At 36.9% G+C, this 24,397-nt stretch overlaps 1 protein-coding gene across 1 annotated transcript in view; it reads left to right on the top strand.

Moving 5' to 3' along the window:
* The window catches only part of LOC109700795 (sodium-dependent glucose transporter 1), a 153,156-nt gene that overhangs the window by 88,485 nt on the left and 40,274 nt on the right, over window positions 1–24,397 (top strand). The window contains 1 exon segment of the mRNA XM_074076705.1: window positions 75–218. Within this exon segment, the coding sequence (XP_073932806.1) occupies window positions 75–218 (144 nt within the window).

Raw genomic sequence — 24,397 nt, 5'->3', positions numbered from 1 at the left:
ATTTGATGCAGAACATCAAACCTTGTCAAGTTTTCCTGTATATTTAGTGTGGTTTCTTTCTCTTTGGTGTACAGATGAAACATGTGAATGAAAAATTTCAAGATGAAAAGAATAAAGAGGTGGTTCTCATGTGCATTGGCATCACTTCAGGAGTTGGAAGACTTCTCTTTGGCCGCATTGCAGATTATGTGCCTGGTGTGAAGAAGGTTTATCTACAGGTACTTTCTTACATTTTTCTTCCCTAGCAGATTTATTCTTAGTGTCTGATGGCTCATTAAGTGTATTTATATGCTTAATTTCTTTCAGACATATGAAAAATACTTCTAGAACTTAACTTCTACAGGCAGTTTTTCAAGGACAAAGTCAGTTACAAGCTTGAGTTTTAAACATAAGATATTGGCATTCAAACAACAATCTTCTTTGTTCTGTTAGGGAACACTACCAAACCAAAATGTTTTTGCCTATTGCTGATTCTAAGAAGAATTGTTTATTTTTGGCATAGTTCTCATAGTCACGTGAAGATCTGGTACCTTTTGTATAATTGTGTGTACATGTATGTGTGTGTGCGTGTGTGCATGTGTGTGTGTGAGAGAGAGAGTGAGTGAGGGAGGAGGAAGAAGGAAGAGGAAGTGGAGGAGGGAGGAAGAGGGGAGAGGAGGAAGAAGAAACGAAGAAGACTTTTGAGGTGCTTTATTGCAAATTGCCTGTTGGGTGTTATGGGGTATATATAAACAAATGTTAATTCCAAGACACTCAATCAACAGGTAGTTAAGTGACTTCTTCATACAGACCCTGTGCTAAATGCTGCAGAGTTAAATGAAGCTAGCCTATTATCCACAACAGCTAAAGGTCTCATGTGGAGGCAGATAAAATAGTGTTGCAATACAGTGGAACAGTGAGTATGATAGATAGGGGCCCTGAGACAATTGGAATCACTGCCAAGGGTCTGAGCAGTCTTAAAAGGGAAGTAGTAGTTAAAATGCTGTGGATGTAGCTAGTAGTAGACTGCTTGACTAGCATTTATGAGGCCCTGTGCACACAGGAGGTGAGTTATAGTTATATATGGGTGGGTGGATGGATGAATGGATAAATAGATGGATAGATAAAGATAGAGATGGGTGTTCCAAGCAAAGAAAACCACATGGGCAGAGATGTGGAGGAGTGACATGGCATGTATGACTGGGAAACTAAATGTTTGAATGGAATGAAGGGAGAATAGTATATGGGTTGCCTGAGGAAAGGGCCAGGGTGGGAGGGTCCTTTACGTGCATAAATGAGGATGTACTTCATTCTGCAGTCTATGGGGAGCCATAAAAGGATTTTAAGCAAGGGGCTGCTGACATGAGTTGTGTTTTATAAAGTGTGGTTAATCGTGAATAGAATGGAGTGGAAGATTAGGTGAGAGTTGAGACAATCAGAAAAGGCCACATGTTGAATGATTCCACTTATATAAAATATCCAGACAGAGGTGGATTAGTGGTTGTCGGGGGCTGGGGAAAAGGAAGGACTGGTAACTGCTACTCTATGAAATTTCTTTCAGGGTGATGAAAGTGTTCTAAAATTATAGTGATGAAGGTTGTACAGACACGGTGACTATATTAAAATTCACTGAATAGTACACTTAAAATCAGTGGATTTTATGATATGTTAATTATCTCTCAATAAAGCTATTATTAAAAAAAGAGTAGAGGCACAGGTACTAGTTGGTGACTATTGAAGTAGCCTAGGCAGGAAAAACCAAGGCGGATCAAACAGAGTAAACTGAGGATACTAGAATGTGTGTTTATTAGAGCCACTTAGGCTGGGCCTGAGACTTTTAGCTTGGGTAACAGAGTAGATGGTTTTGGTGTCTTAATCAGTAATTCACTAAATTGGATAATGAGTTCATTTTTGCCATGTAAAATGTGTGGTGCTGATGAAAAACTCAAATTGAGATTGGAGCTCACGGGGTGCATTAGAGACCTATGGAACTTTGGTGTTCATGGGCTCTCTGGGGTGAGGGAAAGACCAGGGAGACTTATAGGGAGTGGCAAGCTTGATAGGAAAAGTCTGATAATAGAGTGCTTCTAGGGGCCAAGCGTGGCCAGCAGTGTCAGTAGCTAGTGAGAAGACTAAAAGGTTTTCACTGGATTCAGCAACAGAGAGACCATACAGAGAGGAGTTCCAGTGGAGTGGCAGAAGTCTGATCATGATCAGTTGAATATGTGGAAATTGTGTATTTCCAAAAGGTTGGCTTTAGAGAAGGAAGGCAAAGGAAAGCCAAAAGAAGACTTAGGATTAAGCATGAGAAGCAGCATTTGACCAGTGCTTTGGAAAAAAAGGTGAAGTTTGGGAACAGAAAAATGATTGGAAAAGACATTCATTGGCTACAGGTAATAACCAGCACTTATTGAGCACTTTCACATGCCACGCCATAAATTAGTGCTCTGCATGCATTATCTCATCAATCCTTGATACCTTAGGTATCGTCTCTATTTCCGTTTATAGATGTGAACAATGAGGAATAGAGAGGCTTCCTCACTGTGGGTGTCTATGCGTATGTAAGTCTAGGCAGGCTGTCATGGGAAGGAGCCTGGTCACACAACTAGGATCTAACTCAGGGCCTAACATATGTTTGTATGCTTCTTTTAAAAATGTATTTTTTGTATTATGATCATTCCTCCATTTATTAAGAATACCTCATTGTAGGGTATCCTTATCTAGCATTTAACTGAACAGTTAATCCTGTTCTCAAGTGTCAAGGAGGCCCTCTAATGGACACTTATTGTATTACAGACTTTCAGCTTTAGTTCTTTCAAAGAAGTCTGAGAATACCCCTTGCCCCATTTATCACCCTGACATTGGTGGAGTGATACAAGCAGGATAGATGTGATCCCTGAGTTCCTTGAGCAGGATTGGGGCAGGAAAAAGCTAAGTGTATTTGGGACAGAAAGAGTGGCATCGAAGAGGTTGGAAAGCTAAGAAGGGCTAGCTGTCTTGGCCTTGAGAACCAAAATGAACAGATTTTATTTTAATTATAGTGGGGCTTTGTTGGAGAATGTTGGTCTGGTTTTTTCATTTTAAAGGCACTGTAGGTGCTGTGTGTGTGTGTATAGGATAGATTACAGGGAGAGATTGCAAGAGTGCAGGAGCATTTAGGAGATGGTAAAGTGGTCCAGGTAAGGGATGATGGAAGACTAGACTAGAGTGGATGAAATCATGGTAGAGTTTATACATCAACATTTCCTCAAAACATTTTTTGAAAACTTTTCACCCCTACAGAAGGGACAAATAGGTCATGTGTAACATTTGAGGGATATATTTTACTACCCAAGTTTCAAGTAACTTTCAAAAGAAAATAGAGCCTTTCCTAACTTGTTCTGTATTTGGTCCACATATAGCAGTGAGTTAAGTAATTATTGAGGGTCAGACACTTCATTTTGGGTGAAAAGTTAACTATAATCTGGCTTATTTTAGGCCTTATCCAATTTGTTTCATCCAGAAGTAGAGCAGTATTTGTGACATGACATGCTGAGTCATGGGCAGGATTACTATATTTCAAAGAGGTCAGTTAAGAAGCAAAAAAGTCCTTTTGTGTCTTGTGGCTGCTGGGAGTCACTGATGAGCTTTGTCTTGTGAATACAAGAGTGCAGGAGATAACACAGGCCCAACCTATGAAGGAGTCATAGGTTGTCTATGAGTCATAGGAGTCATGCCCCTCTGTCTTTGCTTTTTCCTGGCTTTCTTAGCCCAAGGTTTTTGATTCTTGACTCAGTTTTCTTTACTGCCACAGACTCTAGCTCTTCCTGTTTGTTCATTGTTCTTTCTCTGCTTCTCCCTCCATCCCGGGCTGTCTGCCTTTTGACTTAGCTCTTTTGCTTACCTTTACTTCATTACTTCTGTTGGTAGTGGGATTTCTCAAACATATGTGATCTTTTTGTCTCTTATAGTTCAAACTCATAGGGCTGTGACAGTTTTCTTCTCTCCTTGTTCCCTTGAAACCAGTTCTGAGTAGCAGGCAGGTCTGGAATATTAGTGACATAGACATACTTCACAGCCCTCTTGTGGTCTAAGTTCAGTCATCTTGGGTTTGGGAGGCCACAGGGAAGAAGAACACAGACTCTGGAGTGAGATGAGTTCATTTTATTCTACCACTACCTTGTCTTTAGAACCAGCAGATTTTTTTTTTTTTTTTTTTTGGTGGTACTGGGGTTCAAATTCAGGGCTTCATGCTTGCTCTACCACTTGACCCACACCTCCAGCCCTTTTTTCTCTGGATATTTTGGAAATAGGGTCTTGCTTTTTGTCCAGACTGACCTGGACTGTGATCCTCCTGTTTTATGCTTCTTATGGTCACTAGGATGACTGGTACATACCACAGTAACAGCTCTTTACCATTGAGATGGGGGTCTCACTAATTTTTTGCTGGGGCAGTTCTCCCAATGTCAGCCTCCCAAGGAGCTAGAATTGCAGACAGGAGCCATCAGCGCCCAGCTAGAACTGGCAGATTATTGGTGACAATTTATATAAAACACCTGACCAAAGTGTATGGTGTTTTTAAATTATATTTTAATATTATGTAAGTATAGAAGGCAAGCCTTGATTTGGAAAATCTCAAGGAAGGAGACCCTAGTTATGCTGAATTAGAGGTCTTTGGTTATCAACCTAATGATTCTGAAGGCTGAGTGAAGTCTCTGTTCCTGGCAGAGAAGAGATGTCTGGATTGCATTACACAGAAGGTTAAAGAAAAGCTTGCAAAGGCTCCTGGAGTATGTTCTTAAAAACTAGAAGGGTTATATGTGCCCTTCTAGTTTTTCTGGGGACCATTAAATTACTACACATGTGTTTGTGTCTTTGTAAGTGTTTTAGAAGGGTGAGAGTGAAAGATTTGAAGGTTATAACTATGAAAGAATTGAAAACTTGGGATTTATATCATTTCTGTTGTATCATATTTCTTTGTGCCATGGATATACTGTAGTGTGGACATTGTGTCCGTCCATGTAAAGTAGATAACATGTGCCTGCACAGGAATGGCATGGGGAGGGCATAAACCAAATTGCCAAGAGAACATGGGTGGGAGTGGGAGGGGTTGCAGAAAGCCTTTCATATATTACTGTCTACAGTTCTCTAAAGTTTAAAGACTGTATTAATGAGTTACATTTGTAATCTAGAAAAAATGACTTTCAGATCCATCTTCCTATTTAAATTTTCCCTTTCCAGTTTAGGTAGAATGAATTGATCAGTGTTGCTTAACTTTGTTTTTCACTCCATTTTAGCATTTTATATTTTCCTAAGTCTGTATACCTTGGGATGAAGGTATAGACTACCAAATGTAAGCTATTTTGAAATAGTGTCCAAATACTTAACTATTCCCCAGCTTGAACAAGGAGTCAGAGGCCCCTTAGGCTCATCTAAACTGTGCACTGGTGTGAATATTCAAGTACCAGTTCTCCAGCAGGCAGAAAGGAAAGTACTCATGTGCTAAGCGGGGTCGGGGGAATGGATGGACAGATGGATGGTTGAACAGACTCCCCATAAAGCACTTCAAAAGAACTGTGACCTTTCTGCCTCAGAAAGAGCCATCCAAGGGTTGGCGGAGGGGCTCAAGTGTAGAGCTTACCTAGCAAGCATGAGATCCTGAGTTCAAACCTCAGTACTGCCAAAAAAATTTAAAAAATAAAAAAGTTGGTGCCAAATAAGATATGTGCCCAGAGACAGTAGAATAAAAGAAGAGTAAAATGGCTGGTTAAAAAAAGAAGCCATCCACCCACTATGACCTAAATACTCTGTTTAGCTTGTGAGGATGAACAGGACTTTGCTGACAGCTGCTTTCTGCCTTGGGTGCCTAGCTGCAGGCTCTGAAAGTCTGGAAACTTTATATTAAGTAAATCTAGTAACAGCAACACACTTGAGTCTAATTGTGCCCAATTGTGTGTCTGTCTCCAAAAATGCCTTCTGCTTATTCAGGTGTAGCTTATTTTTCCTCTCCAGTTACATGTAGATTCCTGAGCAAAACTTAAACTGACATTTCTCCAAGAATGCTTTCTTTATGATTCAAATGGGAAAGGTATTAGCAAAAAATAGTTATTCTTAGGTACATGAACTTTCTTTTAGAGACTACACTATTATGACAAAACAGATTATCTTGGATGGTTTTAAGAAAACAAAAGCAATATAGATAGCTAAACTGAAACCATCTTCCTACACGTCTGTGTCAGAGTCTACAAGAGAATTAGGGGCTTCTGAATCCCTTTTATAAATCTAACCAGATGCTGTATTTAAGGGAAAGAAAAAAGATTGTGTGTAATGCTAAATTTGTCTTTTAAACTGGGTCCCAGTATTTACAGATCAATATTGATTTTGGTAAGTGATGAGGAAGTACTGAACCTCTATATGGACAGGTTGTTAAACCTTGGCATGTGATCTTTGGGGCCCAGGTATCCTTGCATATAAGGAATCGTGTTTACTCATCAGCAGCAAGTATGTTCTCACCAGCTTGGAGATATTTTGGGAAGTAAGATCTGGGAAAAGCATTGTTTCTTACTACAGCTATAAGTAAGGTAAAAGAAGTTATTTTTCTGACAAATGCTTAAAGGATAAATGTGTACATTTCTATATGCTCAATATTTTTTTCTGTACTGGGAATTGAACCCATGTGTTGTGCATACTAGGCAAGCACTCCACCTGTTGAACAATGCTCTCAGCCCAATATAAGCTCAATTCTTAAAGGAAAACCAAAAAGATTTACTTTAAAGTAACAAATTAATAAATCTTAAGTGGGCATAGTGGTATAGTCCTGTAATCCCAGACTTGAGGAGGCAGAGGCAGGAGGACTGTGATTTCAAGGTATGCCTGTGCTACATATTGATCCTGTCTCAAGAAAGCAAGCAAATGAAAAAATAAATGCTAGTGTGAAATGTCAGACTCATTTTTCAAATAACCAGCTCAAATTCTTAAACTAATCATAATTTTATTTTAAAGCCATATTTTAGGAGAAATATATTCAGCTATATGTTATGTTGATGTCATAAAGAGAACTAACTAATCTGGAGCATGACACTTTTTTTGGTGGGACTGGGGTTTGAACTCAGGGTTTTGTGTTTACAAAGCAGGTGCTCTACTGCTTTAGCCACACCTGCAATTCATTTTGCTATGGTTATTTTGAAGATGGAGTCTCAAGAATATTTGCCTGGGCTGGCCTCAAACTGAGATCCTCCCTGATTTCAGCCTCCCAAACAGCTAAGATTACAGATGTTACAGGTGTGAGCTGCTGGCACCTGGCAATACCATGATTCCTTATTTTTGTTTAGTTTGGTTTTTTTGTCTGTTTGGTTTTGGCCAGTACTTTAGTTTGCACTCAGGACCTTGTGCTTGTTAGTCAGGTGCTTTGCCATTTGAGCCACATCCCTAGCCTGAGCGTGACATGATTTTTGTTTGTTTTTAATTTTTTTCAAACTGTTTCTTTTTTTTCTTTTCTTTCTTTCTTTTTTTTTTTTTTTAAAGCAGTACTAGGGTTTGAATTCAGGGCCTCACACTTGCTAGGCAGGTGCTGTTACTGTTTGAGACACTCCACCAACAACATGACATGATTTTTAAGACCATGTTTCTTGTGGTGGTGTTTATGGAAGCTGCGTTCTTGAATCTGACCTCCCGCTCCCACTCTGCATCCTTAGAGCCTCAGGCTGTGTGTGGCCGCCTTGATGAGCAGTACCAGCTTGGCACTGCACAGTGTCCCCATGGGTCCTGTGAAGAACAGGAGGGATGAGACAGTGATCCACATGGGTGCTTCATTTGTTCTCTTCTCCCTACCCCCACTGTCACTGGAGGGAGCCCTACCGAAACAGTTCTGTCTGCTCCCTGCTGCTGTCCACATGGACCACAGGTTCTAGTCTAGCTCCATCTAGTATGCTGTGGGTGCATTACTTACCTTCTCTCAGCATCACTGTGTTCATTTCTAAAGTGGGGATAGCATCAGTACTCAACTCATAAATTTCTATAAGGATCATCAGTGATATAATACACAGAAAGTGACTGAACAATGAAAGTAACTTCATAAACACTAAATAAGTGATAGCTGCTATTTGTGCATGTACTTTCTTAAAACCTGAACTAACTCATGGAGGACTCTTTCTTCTAGAGCATATAATATTATGACAAAAAAACCTAACAACTTTATGCTTTTTACATTTCTCCTTTTGATTAGTGAATTATTCAGTTTAATTTTTATTATATTTGTTTATTTTTATTATATTATTGGTACACTTACAAAAGTGCTTACAATATATCTTAGTCAAATTTACCCCCTCCATCATTCTTCTTTATTCCCCTCTTCACTTCTTAGAATAGTTTCAACATGTTTTATTTTTCCTATACAGTTTTTAATTAGCTCTGTAACTAAAAAGTTACTGAATTGTCTGTTCTTCTTTTTTGTACCCACCATACTTATGGCAGCATCTCAAACATTTCATTTGAAGCTCAGTGCCTACCAAAAGGCAGACAAAATCAGGTGTTTATTATATAAACAGTAGTTTATTATATAAACTAACACTAAGATGAAAGTGTTCAGTGGGTCCAAATAAATATTCTGAAACTTAACTCTGAGGTGCTCAAACATGTCTGTAATATTTGCCTATGAGGTATAATTTCAAAGGTTAAAAAAAAGTGTTTGATGTATGAATTTGAGCTGATTGAGCACTGACCACATGCTCAATCCCTAAACCTCATAATATCTAGTCCAAATTTGTCATTCATTGCTTTGGCAGTACTGGGGCTTGAACTCAGGGCTTCATGCTTGGTAGGAAGGTGCTCTACCACTTGAGCCACTCCACCAACTCGAACTTGATTTTTTTTAAACAAATTTTGACTTCAAAGAGTTTGCAGGCTAGCAATGAAAGTAAGTATATAAAATAGTTACCTTCTCCTTGTCCCTTAATGGAACTATTAAGAAAGTGTGAGAGCTCAACTTAGCTAATAAGGAACATCTTTTCTTTAATGTATGTACAGTGATGTTTATCATACAATTCTGCTTATAATAACCAAAATGAGGGGAAAATTATAAATATGTAGAAATAAGATGAAATTATGCTATAGTTATAAAATTGAGTTCTGTGTCTTAAAATCATGGTATAATTGTGTATTCATATAGGACATTAGTAATTCACAAAAAAAAGTGTGAGAGAGAATCTTGGGAGAGTAGATTCTGTAAGGTCAAGGGGAAAGAAGGAGCCCCTTGTCCTGAAAGCAGAGTTGACATGTGGCCATCTGCCCTAGGTGCTCTCCTTTTTCTTCATTGGTCTGATGTCCATGATGATCCCCCTGTGTAGCGTCTTCGGGGCCCTCATTGCCGTCTGTCTCATCATGGGTCTCTTCGATGGATGCTTCATTTCTATTATGGCCCCCATTGCCTTTGAATTAGTTGGTGCTCAGGATGTCTCCCAAGCAATCGGATTTCTTCTTGGATTCATGTCTATACCCATGACTGTGGGCCCACCCATTGCAGGTAAATATAATTTTCCAGTAGTTATATTAATTCATAGCATTTTCTATTTCAGGTCCTGAGCTGCACTTATACGTAAAGCATACTATAATTTATTATTACTGATCCTCTGAGGTTTTGTGTGTGTGTGTGTTTATGTGTGCCTTCCCTCACCCATTTTTAATAAGACTAGCAGTAAGTAGTATGTAGTAGTAAGAAGTTGGCTGGGGAGCCCCTCTTATCCTTCCTAGCATCTAGAACCCTCAATAAAATTTATAACAGTAAATTTCTAGACTTTAAATTGTCAAAATTTTTTTTCTTTTTTTGTGGGGAGTTGCTGAGCATTGAACCCAGTACATAGGCAAGCTAAGAAGCATACGCTTTTCCACTGAGCTGTATCCCAAGCCCTTCAGTTTTCACAGTTACTATCTTTTACTTTATATATGCTTTAAACAAATGGGAGCATGTCTTCTTTAAAAAGATGAAGAGCCTGAAAGATTTCTAGATATGTATGCTTTGTGTAAGAGATACTATTCCTCTGAAAAATGATTAATGAAAAATAACATTTAATAGAAAAAACTCAGCTGTCCATCATTGGATGAATGGAAAAATGTGGCATATCTATACCATGGACTATTACCCATAGAAAGGAATGAAATTCTGTACTGATATATTCTACCAGGTGGATGAACCTTAAAAACATTATGCTGAGTCAAAAAAGCCAAATATAAAAGGCCATATATTTTATGATTCTATTTATGTAAAATATCCAGAATAGTTAAATCCATGGAGACAAGAAAGAGATTGGTGGTTACAGAGGGTTGGAGGGAAGGAGGACTGGAGAGTAACTACTAATGGGGACAGAGTTCTTTTTTAGCATGATGAAAATATTTTGGAATGAGGTAGATGTAATGGTTGTACAACATTGTAAATTTACTAAATGCTATTGAATTGTTCACTTTTAAAAGTTAATTTTATGTTAAGTGAATTTCACCTTTAGAAATCTTCTTTCTGAGTGATAGTATAAAGATGTCTCATGTTCAGTGTTACTTGGGTGCCAGCGCGAATTTGTATAAGAAAATTCAATAGAATTAGGATAAAATTTAAACTATGTACTGTCATCTGTGTCTACTCAAGGGCCTCAGTGAAAATTCAGCTTAATTCTTTCTTACATCTGAAATTATACTCCCATTCATGAATCAAGCAAGCAGAGTTACTATTAAGCAGAGTGAACAGAGTTTAAGTCCTAAAGCTGACAGTCTTCCTAGAGAACCTTCCACTTCTTCCTGTTTGCTCCAGGATAATACACTAGTCACTCTTATTTTTATATCCTACAAGCTTGGTTTTAGGGTTTTCAAATCATAGTAGTTTACAAGCAGCACTGTAGTAGGCGTGGTGTCTGGTACCACGAGTGACTGCTAATGAACCAAGAATAAGGGAGGAAACAGGAAGCTTCCAAAGTGAGCAAAAGAGCCAACACACAGCAACTGACAGCACAGAGTCCCTAGCTCACCAGTAGGTTCTGAGGGTGTCATAGTCATCCAGCAGTTGTTAGTGTACATGAGAATGAAAGGTTCAGTTACATGTGGGACATTCTGATTCAGAAGACTTATTTAGAGATGCTATGTATGTTATGTTTATATCCAGAATGAGTGTCCACGTTAATTTGTATGCATTGGTACTCAACTGGACACGTCCTCAGCTGTTTATTTAACAAAGTCAAATATAGATATTCAGTAGATATTCTTCCCTGGATATTTCAGACAAGTAAAGTTATATAGTTTAAAACACTAAAAATCCTTTTAAAACTCCACATCCTTGTTGTTATTGAAATTAGAACTAACTAATGCTCTAAATTATAATTTGCAGAAGCAGAGCCCATGGTCTAGTAGAGTGCCAACATACATTATATCTTTTCTTCTCAAGGACTAACAAGCCTTCATATCCTTCCGAAGTGTATTTAACAAACTAACTTTTTAAAATTCCAACTCTTAGATTTATAATTTTTTGAGCTTTTGGATTATAGTTTAAAATCAAATGGGCCCCAAGTTGGTTGAACTGTAAACATTTGAGAGAAATTTCAGCTGGATGTTCTGCTGCTTTCATCTGAGTCAAGGACCTTTCACCACAGTTGGAATATCTCAGATAACCTCTGCTGGGCTCTAAGAAAACCAAATCTTAGTAGCAAGTATTTTTCCAAAGTAGCATTTCAGTGTGAAAATTCAGAGGCCTGTATGTTGTGACAAGATTAAAGATAGGAAATTATTTTTCCTTCCTCATATCAGAAAAGGTTTATATTTCAGGTCTCTTTCTTTAAAAAATGTCTGATATCTGATCTGTGTGAACCAGTTCTGCTGAGATGAAATTATGAGGCTGGGCCTAAGCCATCAGTGTGACTGCTCTGAGAGCCAAACTTGTTGTCTCTTGGTGACAGCTGTTTCCCTTCTCAGGCTTGCTTCGTGACAAGCTGGGCTCCTATAATGTGGCATTCTACCTTGCGGGGATCCCTCCCCTTATTGGAGGCGCTGTACTTTGCTTTGTTCCATGGATCCATAGTAAGAAGCAAAGAGAGATCAGTCAAACCACTGGAGGAGAAAAGATGGAGAAAATGTTGGAGAATCAAAACTCTTTGTCTAGCTCGCCTGGAATCTTCAAGAAAGAATCTGACTCTATTATTTAATGTGCTACATACCTCCACAAGACTAGACTTGCTTTTGAATTTTAAGCAAGTTTTCCTTTTATATGAATTGCAAATTTCTTATTTTTTTAATCACATCCTCAGAATAGCACAATAATTGGGAAATGGAACACTTATTACTACAAGAACCATTTTCTGTTACCAAATAGCTGTCTTATATTTCCAGGAGTGTGAGGGAAGAGACTGTTACAGGAAAACATGTCTGAAAGTCAAATATTGTGAACATTTGATGCTATCTCAGTAAAACCACTTTGGAAACTGTGAATGCTATTTAGTTTATACAAATATTTTTTAAATACCTCGAGCTATATTGAAAGGGTTGCAGTTTGGTTAGGACTGGAAATACTTTGTATTTCATATGGTGTCTTTAGTTCCAGTGTTTTAATTTCTTTTGCATTTTGGAAACTTTTTGCAAAATTTAATCCTGGATTCTAAATAATAACAGATCTACCTAAGCTTCAAGTCTACTGTTAAATATTTAAACTATGAAATTGGGAGATTTTGACTTGCTCCAGTGTCAAGAGACCTTCCAGGAAGAGATGCTAGCAATGCACTCAGAATGGATATGTGAGATGGAAAGGACCTTCTGTATGAGGCAAAGCAGTTCAGAAGTCAGGCACTTCTTCCATTTATGCTTGTTCCCTTTGGGTTTGCAACGTGTTTTATTCCAGTAGCCAGAAACATCCAAACTTTCTGATTTGTGTAAACAATAAAGTAAAATAGAATGCATGAAAGATATTCTGGCAATTTTAACTGACTTCTGGGTTTATTAGCACTGGTGTTTAAACAGTCTTACTAAGCAGGGGGGCAAAACCCTTTGTATTCATCAAGAAAATATCTTTCTGCTAGAAGCAGTTGCTTAAATTGGTTTATGAAATTAATGGGTCTTAAAAGGTTAAAAATACTTAGAAACAATTCTTACATTTCCAAATTTTTCTAGCAAAAATTTGCATTCATGTGTTCAGTCATGCATCGCTTAATGACAGGGATGTTTTGAGAAAAACAGCGTTAGGTGATTTCATTGTTATGTGAATATCATAGAGTTTACTTACACAAACTAAGATGAGTACAATGTCAGTAGGTGATAGAATGATATTATGGGACCATCATTGTACCTGCAGTCCTTTGTTGACTGAAGTGTTGTTATATGCTGTGTGAATGTGTTTGTTCTAGTGTATTCCTCATTAGCTTTCCTGGTTTTTTTTTTTCTATTTATATATTAACTATTATAAGAAAGCTATTAGTTTCAAAGACCTAAAATTAAAACTAAAGTCATGCCATGATCATTATTCATTTAATGATCAAAAATAGGAACACTCTCCTGTGTCTTTGAAATTATTCTTTAGACCACTAAAAATAATGTGCATAGTGTATTTGAATCCTAAGTATAGATGAATATCAAATCTTAATTTGAATGTAGCTTTGTTTGCCTGAAAATAATGCTATTATTTTCTAAAGTACCTCTAGAATCTCCATTTCTAAATTACCTGTTGGGGGAGAAATTCAATTCTATTATCTCACTACTTTTTATCTTCTATTGTCTTTAAAAGACAGTTACCCATTCTCCATCTACCTAAGAAATGGGCTATCTGGAGCATTTGAATTTGTAGCTGTTGGTTTGTTAGGGAGAGATAGGCAGAGGGCTGGAGGGGGAAGTAAGGCTGTTAATCGAAATCTAGAAAATCCAGTGATGTTTCCTTTCAGTAACACCATTCTCATCTGCCATCGTGAAGGTTCACAGTATAAATGTGAAATGTGAGATTTATTTTTAACAGGATTTTAAACGATTTTGATTGTTTTGTTTGTTCATATTTTAGAGAGAGAACCTATTTTGCCCAGGCTAGCCTTGAACTCATGAACCTCTTGCCTCAGCCTACTGAGTAGCTAGGATTACAGATGTGTTCCACCATGCTTGGTAATGATTTTGAAGACATTCAGCAATTTACAATGCCATACACATAGTTACAATTTACTACTTCCAGTAGTTTTGTATCTCATATTCAGTGTCTTTGGCAATTTGTTTGCAAAAGGTCTGTTGCAGAAAAAAGATCTACATGTTGACCATACTGTCCTTGCATGTTCTTGTTTTAAACTTTTAGAAGAGAATTGAGACATGATAATATGCATTAAGTCCCTGTAATATAACATTAGCAAGTCCTTTATTCACACTCAGTTATCGAAAACATCTTTTTTATCATCACTGATGCTTTTGAAAAGTTCAATAAAAGCATACAACTAAGACCAATAATTAAACCTACCATTGAAAAATGTTTTTGGTTTGTTGTTGTTTTTTTTTTTTACAGTTTTAGGGCATATGCCAGGCAAGTGTTCTGAAACCAACTTAACTTACCTACATTCTCAGCATCAACAATTACTAAAGACACCCTCCTAGTTTATAGAAAGGTTACTCTGAAATGGAAATTTTACTATGTAAAGACCTCCAAAATGTTTTTTCTTTCAAAATTTGGCCAATTTTTACAATAGAAAGCTGGTAATAATCTGAAACCCAAAGACTTGGTCTTGCTTGATTAGTTTTCACAAAAGAACAAAGTGACTTAAGTAATAATAATACTTCGATCTCAGCATCTAGTATTTGTACTATAACATTGCACAGGTGTAGTTTGCAGTTTAATGGAATGACTCAATCTGATCTACAACAATAAAAAACTCTAATAGATTTTTATGGAGGATACTCTGCTGTGATCATAAAAAGTTAGAAAAGGAATGAAAGTAAGATGCTAAATTCTATGAAATAAGTATTTAGGAATATGTTATTTGGAAAGGAAAGTTCAAAACTAAAATATATAAACCAAGAATATAAAAATGCTAATATTCATAAATAATGTGTTTTTAGAACAAGAAATAAGAGTTTAGTCACAGTAAATTCTAATTTCTGAGCAGAATATTATTGCTACAATAAAATTACCTAACGAACTAGTTTTTCTAGTTTTTTAATTCAATCCAAACACTTTTCTAGGGAAAACAATAGTGTCAGAGCTTTTTTTTTTTAAAGTGGTACTGGGGTTTGAACTGAGGGCTTCACACTTACTAGGCAGGTGCTCTACCACTGGAGCTACTCTGCCAGTGTCAGAACTCTTTATCTCATCACCAAACTCTCGTAATACTCAGTAAATTCTCAGATTCAAAAGTTCTGGCATTTGAGGTCAACCAATGGTAACACAAGAAAGGGATCAATTGTTCTTTATGGAAAACTGGATCAGATACTGTTGTCACAGAAGCCCAAGGACTTCCCAGAAAGATTTTGGTTAAACTTCATTGCAGGGGATATTGTTGGGATCCATTCACTTACAGATCCTGTATATTTGATATTTATATACAAAATGAATATACACGTATGTTTTAGTACTCAGCTGGACACATCCAGTTGAGTGGTAATAATATACCATCCAGATTACTAATACTTTAAAATTTATAAATCTCTCTGATTACAGTTTCAATGCTCACTCGATAGCCCTGCTACAAGACTTGCAATTTCCACCGAAAATTAAGTAGTGATTATATTAAGCTTCAAATTCTATTCATAGAAATGAGACTTCATTTATTTTTCACAATCCATATAACATCCACTTATACCTGTTTGTAGATGATCTCAAAGGCTTCACCCAAATTTGCAGTTACCTTTAATACTATTAGTTTCAACTTCCACACTTAAAAGTAAATGTATACTTAGTTATAGAAAGATGTGTTTACTTCTAATGATGCTAATTCTTTTAAATGCATCTAAGAAACTTTAATTTATACCAGTGTTACTGTAAACAGTCCTGTAGGCAGATGAGTTGATGTTAATAGAAAGACAATGTGATTCAAGGTTAGGGGCAGACAACATGCACCATGGATGGCTAAGGAGTTCCTGTGGTGCACTGTCACACCCTTCCACATGCCCTTTCTTTCTATTCTTTTTGTTTTCTTCATCATTCTTTCACTTTTCCTTTTATTTCCCCTTATCCTTCAAAAACCTCAAGAGTCCATAAACCTTGCTTAGTTACACTGTGGCTCTACACTACTTATTGGTTCTTAGAATCACAAAATGGATCCCAACCCAATTTTGCGTAAAGTGGAAATGGCTTGCTCCAAGTGTTCATCTTATGAAGTTTTAAAAATTACATGATTAAAACACTTAAGAAAACTGTTTCATATAATGGTCGTCTTTTGTGCTAACTTCTAAATTTTTTTACTTAAGGTAAATGCTTTGAGAGAAAAGACTGCCAAGGTCTTACTATAAATGTTATCAGAAAGCATAATTTTTTACTTTGATTTTCATATTTTTATAAGGTTTATTAAGTCTTAGTCTTGAGCATGTCATGGGGAGAGGTTAGGAATGCAGTGGGCCTCTCAGAAGCAGTTCTTAATGATTGCTCATTAGGAAGGAGCTGCCTGGATTTGAATGAGGTTAGTATAAAGTCTCAGACTTTACAGATACAGGTAGAAAGCATGAGCTAATTAGCTCCAATTTGAATATATGTAAACAGTTTTTAAATTATTTAAAACACTGAAAACTTCATTGTTAGAGTAAACATTACGGAGCAATTTTATATTAGGCTAAAGATTGTTGCTTTTCCAATGTGTTGTCTTAAAAGGAGGAAGTGAAATTTTATTACTTTGCTTTTATATTTATATTCTTTTTTAATTTGAAAGGCAAGTAATGTTGGCCATCAGTGGCTCACACCTATAATCCTAACTACTCAGGAGGCAGAGATCAGGAGGATCATGGTTCAAAACCAGCCTGGGAAAATAGTTCGTGAGACCCTATCTTGTAAAAAACATCACAAAAAAGGGCTGGTGAAGTGGCTCAAGTGGTAAGAGCACCTGCCTAGCAAGTGTGAGGCCCTGAGTTCAAAAACCCCAGTGCCACAATAAAAAAAAAATAAAGGCTAGTGTCTTTTGCTAATAGAAAAAGAATGTATCACACAATTTAACCAAGTCTTCAAAAAGGAAAACTTTGTATCATTTAAACAAAAGAGCAATTTGTCATTCATAATGGTATGTAATAAGAGAGATAAGAGCATACCATAGGAAAAAGACTTGCTAATCTATTGACTTATCCTGGCTCATATTATACTGATTTTTTTTTTTTTTGGTGCTTTGATCTAAGGAGATAAAAGAACTCTAGAGCTGAGTTTGATAATGGTTCCAGGGGTAAGTAAGGCGGACAGACAACACCTGGGCTCACTATAATTTTATAGCCACAGCTACATTTATTTTACTTTTGGCAAAGACTAACACTTTTTTATAAGCTGTAGAATAATACAGTACAATTCTCAAAAGTAAAGAGCCAAATGTGCATAGTTAAATGTAAAACTTGCATACATGTTAGAACCACAATTATTAAACCACCATAAATATAGACTTTATCAGATAACTCCTGAGACAGTAAGACCCATGATAAAATTCATTGTCACATTTTTTAATCACTCAGAGAAACTAAAAGTTCAGACATGGTAGTTAGCTTGTCCTTTTTAAAATTATCAAATTTTACATAGCAAATATTAGTCATCTTGACCTACACATTCAAGGAAACCTCTTTTTAGACCTTTTCTAAAGTTCAGTGGTACAATTTTACTTTCTGGGGGGAAAAATCCCCCCCATGGTATTTTCTTAAAAGATAGTGAATAATATACAAGGCTACCTCATTTCTGAAACAAACTTTCAGTATTTTTACTATTTTAAGTTGGAAATATGTTGGGAATGAAGTAAAACCTTCCTAAGTACTTGATTAATGGGGCAAAATAAGTAAAATTTCTTCAGTGTTTTTTTTTTTCTGATGAATGGATATAAAAGTAACAAACAGTAACCAACTGATATCTGGAGGTCTTGACAGGAGAAACTGAAGAAATTAATAATCTGGATAGGTTAATGAACACTTGCTAAAAAAGGCATCACCAGTGGCTTTTCAAGTGACACTAGCAGCTTAACAATGAAAAGGTCTTCTCAGTAGCATGAGGATAGACAACCACTGATGACAGCATAAATCTGTGTCTGAACCTTACCATTCGCCCTAGGAAAGCAGTATCTCTCCTCTCCTAGTGGAACCATGGCACAGGCCATGGCAGTGATCTCACTGGGGTTTTTCAATGTGCTGTCATTAAGTCTGACAATAGCATAAGAGTTCCCAATCTAATTACAGAGGGTTCATTGCTTTTCATTATGAGTGCTGAAAGAATATTTTGGAGTTGAATGTCATTAGGCAACATGTATGTGATAGGAGCTATCAATAACTAAACAATGCTTAGAAACCAAATTAGATCTATGATACCATTTTGGAGCCTGTGATACAACTTTTATTTTCTTACTAGATAACATTTTTCAACATCTGTCAGTTATTAGGATTAATTTGTTAAACACTTTAAATGTGTGTAAACATGTAAACTTTCTACTATGATCTTCCCTGATGAGTCAAATTGTCTTTCATAATTCAGTCTATACTGGAATATTATTTCAGGGACCAATTTGTTATTAATGGTGTTATATTTTGACCCCTCACTATGAACAGATTGCGTAGCTGGTGCCTCTTTTTCCCCTACCAAACAAAGATTAGATCAAGATTGGTGCTAAACTTCATGTTCCTTTCAAAATTATTTTTTCTTTTTAAATACGTATAACAATACAAAATTGTAGAACCAACAGTATTATACGTGTATGTTGTATACATATATGAGAGGAAAACTTCACCTATACAGCAATTACTGAGTTCAAGTACTTAGAAGTATGTAATTTTTACATTAATTGCTAACACTTAAGAATCGAAATTGTGAAACTCAGAAGGAAGTGATCACCAGATGAAATCTTTATAGTGAACATGGCCTCCCAGGGTAAGAATCTTGAAGAAAACATCCCTCATCAATGTTTTTAGCACAAGTAAGCCATTCAAAAATATTCTGTAACTCTGTGGGAATCTGAAAAAAAATATATATATAATGTGATATATATATAACATAATATATATAATTTGGGCTGGGTTAAGTAGACATTTGAACATTTGAAGATATTTAGGTATTTTGGGGGGCTAAAATCAGACTAAAAACTTGGATGATTACATTTTTATAATTTTAAAAAATTTTCTCACTAGAAGTATTGTTCATCTTTCAGATTTAATATAGAGACTTAAATTAGTAGGTATTGCATCAGGGTCAGCATCAACAAATCCCAGATTTATCCAGAGCTCTCAGCACCATGGTGGTGATTGTGTAATATTCACCTGAAATTCCACCAAAAATTCCATGTGGGCCTCTAAGGCCTAATGTTCCTGTAAGTAGGATTCAGTTTAGAATTTAAGATCATAGGTTTTCATTTAATCCTTCTCTCTTTTAGAGACTTTGCCTTAACTGTGTTTTCTAAATATTTTATAAAAATAATCTAGGAAAACATTATCATTTTCTTTGAAAGACCATGCATTCATGAATGAAAAAATCACAATGAAACCTCTCTTTGTATAATTAATATATGCCCATAAAAATAATTTTTAAAAAGGTCATGCATTCACAGTTGAGTGTACTCTGTTCATGAAAACTCCTTTCTACTATGTGGAGAACAGGGGCACGGGGGTTATTAGAAGTTACAACATCCCTCTGATAATGTCTGATGTAAAAATGTATGGTGGATGAGAAATGTAAGATGAATAAAGATGGTGCATATACTTGATCCATTTGCACATTATCACCCTGTTCTTCTGCCAGTTCATTTTAACCTGAAAGTCACAGCTCCAGCAAATAGAACACTGCAGTATTAGTAAAGGAGAGCTTGGATATTTTAAGTATCTTTTAGTATAGCATGACATTTTTCATGTCAACTTAGTTTATCTCAGTGTTTATCTGAAAATATTTAAGTGATTTTGTATATTTTGGAAGTTAAAAAGACACACTTAGATACCAAAACCAAATGTTGCAGTGTGTGCCGCACACCAGCGTGCCATCCTGTTCTCTCCTGCTCCACACAGAAGGGCATTTTTGGCACAATAGCTGTTTAAAGATAGGTGACTATGCTAAATAATCATGCTGGATTTGACCAGCATGCAGTATTTCAGTACCTTTAAGAAATTTCATGTTTCTTCTTAGAGCATCATTTGTTATTGAATTTTAAATGTGAAACTTAATACAGATAACTACTCTTTTTTAATGAAAAGGACTTTGTAATTTGGGTAATAAGATCATTTTACTGTGGAAAAATGTGATATTCTCAGTAAATGCAATAAAATTTTTTAGCAAAGTCCTTTAAGTCTCTGTGCTTACATTTATGGAATTCTGGGTGGGGAATTACTGAAATGAAAGAAATAGTCTGTTGAATAGAAAAGAAATAAGTTGTGTGGTTTTTAAGCTGCAGGTATGTATTCCTGGTGTGTTTGAGCATTGCTGTTTCTCTAGGACAGGGAATGGTTAGAAATCTCCAACTCGTTGAAAGGTCTCAAACCTTTTTTTTTTTTTTTTTTTTTTGGCGGTGCTGGGGATTGAACCAATGCCTTACCGGTGATAAGCTAGTGCTTTATCACTGAGCCACAACCTTAGATCACAAGCTATTTCTATATGGTTGAAAGTTAAAAAAAACAAAACAGAATTACCCACTTGGACAAAAACTGACTCTTTATTATTTAGTTAGCCCTAACTACAGAGCAAATTTTTATTTATGTTTAATGTAAAAGGATTTAACACATTAAACTTAAGTTGTCATGTGTGGTTTCTAATTTAATTCTATAATGATTTACATGCCAGAATATTCAGGCCATTAAAGGGTCTTTGAGAAATCAGGGAGAAAATAGATAAAAACAAAAAAACAAAAAAACTACTGATCCTAAGCAGTATAAAATTCACTCTTCTGAGAAAAGTTTTATGCAAAAAAATAGTACTGTATACAATGGCATAAGAATTTCAGGATTGAAAGTTCTCATAGTCTCCTACAGATGAGACTAAACATTTTTAGATTCAGGAGTTCTTTAAAATCCTGGATGCAGAGTCTCCAGTGTCTTGAACCCTTCCAGAGATAGGAAGTGAACCACCCCCACAGTGGTCCTCTCCGCAGCTGGGGACCTCTGCCTCCCATGCTTATATCATCCACCTCTACCACGTTTTATCTATCCTTGTCACAGTCATCTGTGAACCTTCCCGGTCATTACAGCAGTTACTCTAGCAAGTGGCTTCTGGTTCAAGGTGCATTGTTCATGTGAGTAACTTTATCTGTACTGATAATAGCAACTCTGAAACCTTGTCATTTCTGGAAATGGCCTCATCTTGGGAAGCTGAGATCCCAATATTCTCTTATTACAACTTCCTATCCCCTTGTACCTGTTCTTCATCTTTGAGGTCTTCTTTCCACTGATTGCTTCATGTTCTCCCCATCTTCATTCCCAGTCTTTCAGTGCTCTTCTGTTGTTGCTCTGTTCCCTCCCTAATCCTTACCCCAAAATGCTAGTCAGTCAGCTCTCTCAATGTTCAGCTGACTGGTTGCCTCTTGTGTCTTTTTTTCTTTTTCCAAATTAAATATCTCCTGCTTCTTCATCTGTCTCTTCTCTCTTATTGTCAACTTTCCTCTCTCAACTGAGTCATTTCCATCCGCGTATATGTTAGTGCGCTATTATTTCTTTTGCCCATCTTTTAAAAAACACTTTAAAAACCCACATCCCCTGTAGCTATTGGTTCATTTCTATGTACAAAATACAAAACAAAATTTTCCTTGAAGAAATGTATATCACCCTCTCTAATTTTATCTTCCTAACCCTAACCCCCACCCCCTCTCTCACCCTCAGCTGTCTCTCTTCCTCTCCTGGGTACGTAACCCAGGTCCTTGTGCATATAGGCAAGTGTTCTATCTCTGAGCTCTGAGCTGCTATTTTCTTTTGAATCCATTCCATCTGGATTTTGATCCTACTGCACTTTTCTCATCATCAGATTACTAATGACCTCCATAAGCACCAAATCCAAGTCTTTTGTGTCTGTGTGTGTGGTACTGGGGATTGAAATCAGGTCCTTGTCATGCTAGTCAAGTGCTCTGCCATTGAGCAAGCTTCCCAGCCCCAACAGTCATTCTTCAGTCCTCATTTTATTTTCTTTATTTCAATCAGCAGCATTTGAATTGATTCCTGATCTCAGAATCAGGTTTCCAGATGCTATACCTACCTACTTCTCCTCTTATCTTTCTGGTCTCTCCTTTGCTGAATCCTGCTCACCTTAGAAGATGAGGGATTAGAACCTCTAAGTATTGGGAGTACATCATGAGTTTTGACCCACCCCCTTTTTTTTTTTCTTGAGACAGAGTCTTTCTATTTTGAGGCAGGGTCTCACTACATACCCCAAGCTGGGCTATAACTTGTGATCCTCCTGGTTTCAACCTCTTGAATACTGGACTCTTTTTTTTGAACCCATTCTTTATACTCACACACTCCCTAGGTGATCTCATCCTATTTCCTTGAATTACCAAGTTGATGCTGATAGAGCCCATACTTCTCCCTTGCACTCCAGAGCCTTGTATCTGACAACCCAACATCTCATAATTACTTGACAAAAAAGAACCTTTTTTTATTCATATGTGCATACAATGTTTGGGTCATTTCTCCCCCGTACCCCACAAACCCCTGCCCCCTCCCTCTCCCCGCCCACCCCCTCACTAGCCGGCAGAAACTATTTTGCCCTTATCTCTAATTTTGTTGAAGAAAAGTATAAGCAATAATAAGAAGGACCAAGGGTTTTGCTAGTTGAGATAAGGATAGCTATACAGGGAGTTGACTCACATTAATTTCCTGTGCATGTGTGTTACCTTCTAGGTTAATTCTTCTTGATCTAACCTTTTCTCTAGTTCCTGGTCCCCTTCTGCTGTTGGCCTCAGTTGCTTTTAAGGTATCTGCTTTACTTTCTCTGCATTGAGGGCAACAAATGCTAGCTAGTTTTTTAAGTGTCTTACCTATCCTTATACCGTCCTTCTGTGTTCTTGCTTTATCATGTGATCAAAGTCCAATCTCCTTGTGTTTGCCCTAGATCTAATGTCCACATATGAGGGAGAACATACGATTTTTGGTCTTTTGGGCCTGGCTAACCTTACTCAGAATGATGTTCTCCAATTCCATCCATTTACCAGTGAATGATAACATTTTGTTCTTGTTCATGGCTGCATAAAATTCCATTGTGTATAGATACCACATTTTCTTAATCCATTCGTCAGTGGTGGGGCATCTTGGCTGTTTCCATAACTTGGCTATTGTGAATAGTGCCGCAATAAACGTGGGTGTGCAGGTGCCTCTGGAGTAACCTGTGTCACTGTCTTTTGGGTATATCCCCAAGAGTGGGATTGCTGGATCAAATGGTAGATCAATGTTTAGCTTTTTAAGTAGCCTCCAAATTTTTTTCCAGAGTGGTTGTACTAGTCTACATTCCCACCAACAGTGTAAGAGGGTTCCTTTTTCCCCGCATCCTCGCCAACACCTGTTGTTGGTGGTGTTGCTGATGATGGCTATTCTAACAGGGGTGAGGTGGAATCTTAGTGTGGTTTTAATTTACATTTCCTTTATTGCTAGAGATGGTGAGCATTTTTTCATGTGTTTTTTGGCCATTTGAATTTCTTCTTTTGAGAAAGTTCTGTTTAGTTCACTTGCCCATTTCTTTATTGGTTCATTAGTTTTGGGAGAATTTAGTTTTTTAAGTTCCCTATATATTCTGGTTATCAGTCCTTTGTCTGATGTATAGCTGGCAAATATTTTCTCCCACTCTGTGGGTGTTCTCTTCAGTTTAGAGACCATTTCTTTTGGTGAACAGAAGCTTTTTAGTTTTATGAAGTCCCATTTATCAAGGCTATCTCTTAGTTGCTGTGCTGCAGGGTTCCGTTGAGAAAGTTCTTTCCTATACCTACTAACTCCAGAGTATTTCCTACTCTCCTGTATCAACTTTAGAGTTTGGGGTCTGATATTAAGATCCTTGATCCATTTTGAGTTAATCTTGGTATAGGGTGATATACATGGATCTAGTTTCAGTTTTTTGCAGTCTGCTAACCAGTTTTCCCAGCAGTTTTTGTTGAAGAGGCTGCTATTTCTCCATCATATATTTTTAGCCCCTTTGTCAAAGACAAGTTGGTTATAGTTGTGTGGCTTCATATCTGGGTCCTCTATTCTGTTCCACTGGTCTTCATGTCTGTTTTTGTGCCAGTACCATGCTGTTTTTATCGTTATTGCTTTGTAATATAGTTTGAAGTCAGGTATTGTGATACCTCCAGCATTGTTCTTTTGACAGAGTATTGCCTTGGCTATTCAT

This window comes from Castor canadensis, chromosome 1 (genome assembly GCF_047511655.1).
Source record: "Castor canadensis chromosome 1, mCasCan1.hap1v2, whole genome shotgun sequence".
In the NCBI taxonomy this organism is placed as follows: domain Eukaryota; kingdom Metazoa; phylum Chordata; class Mammalia; order Rodentia; family Castoridae; genus Castor; species Castor canadensis.
Note: the sequence above shows the minus strand (reverse complement) of the source record. Positions and strands in the feature narration are given on the sequence as shown.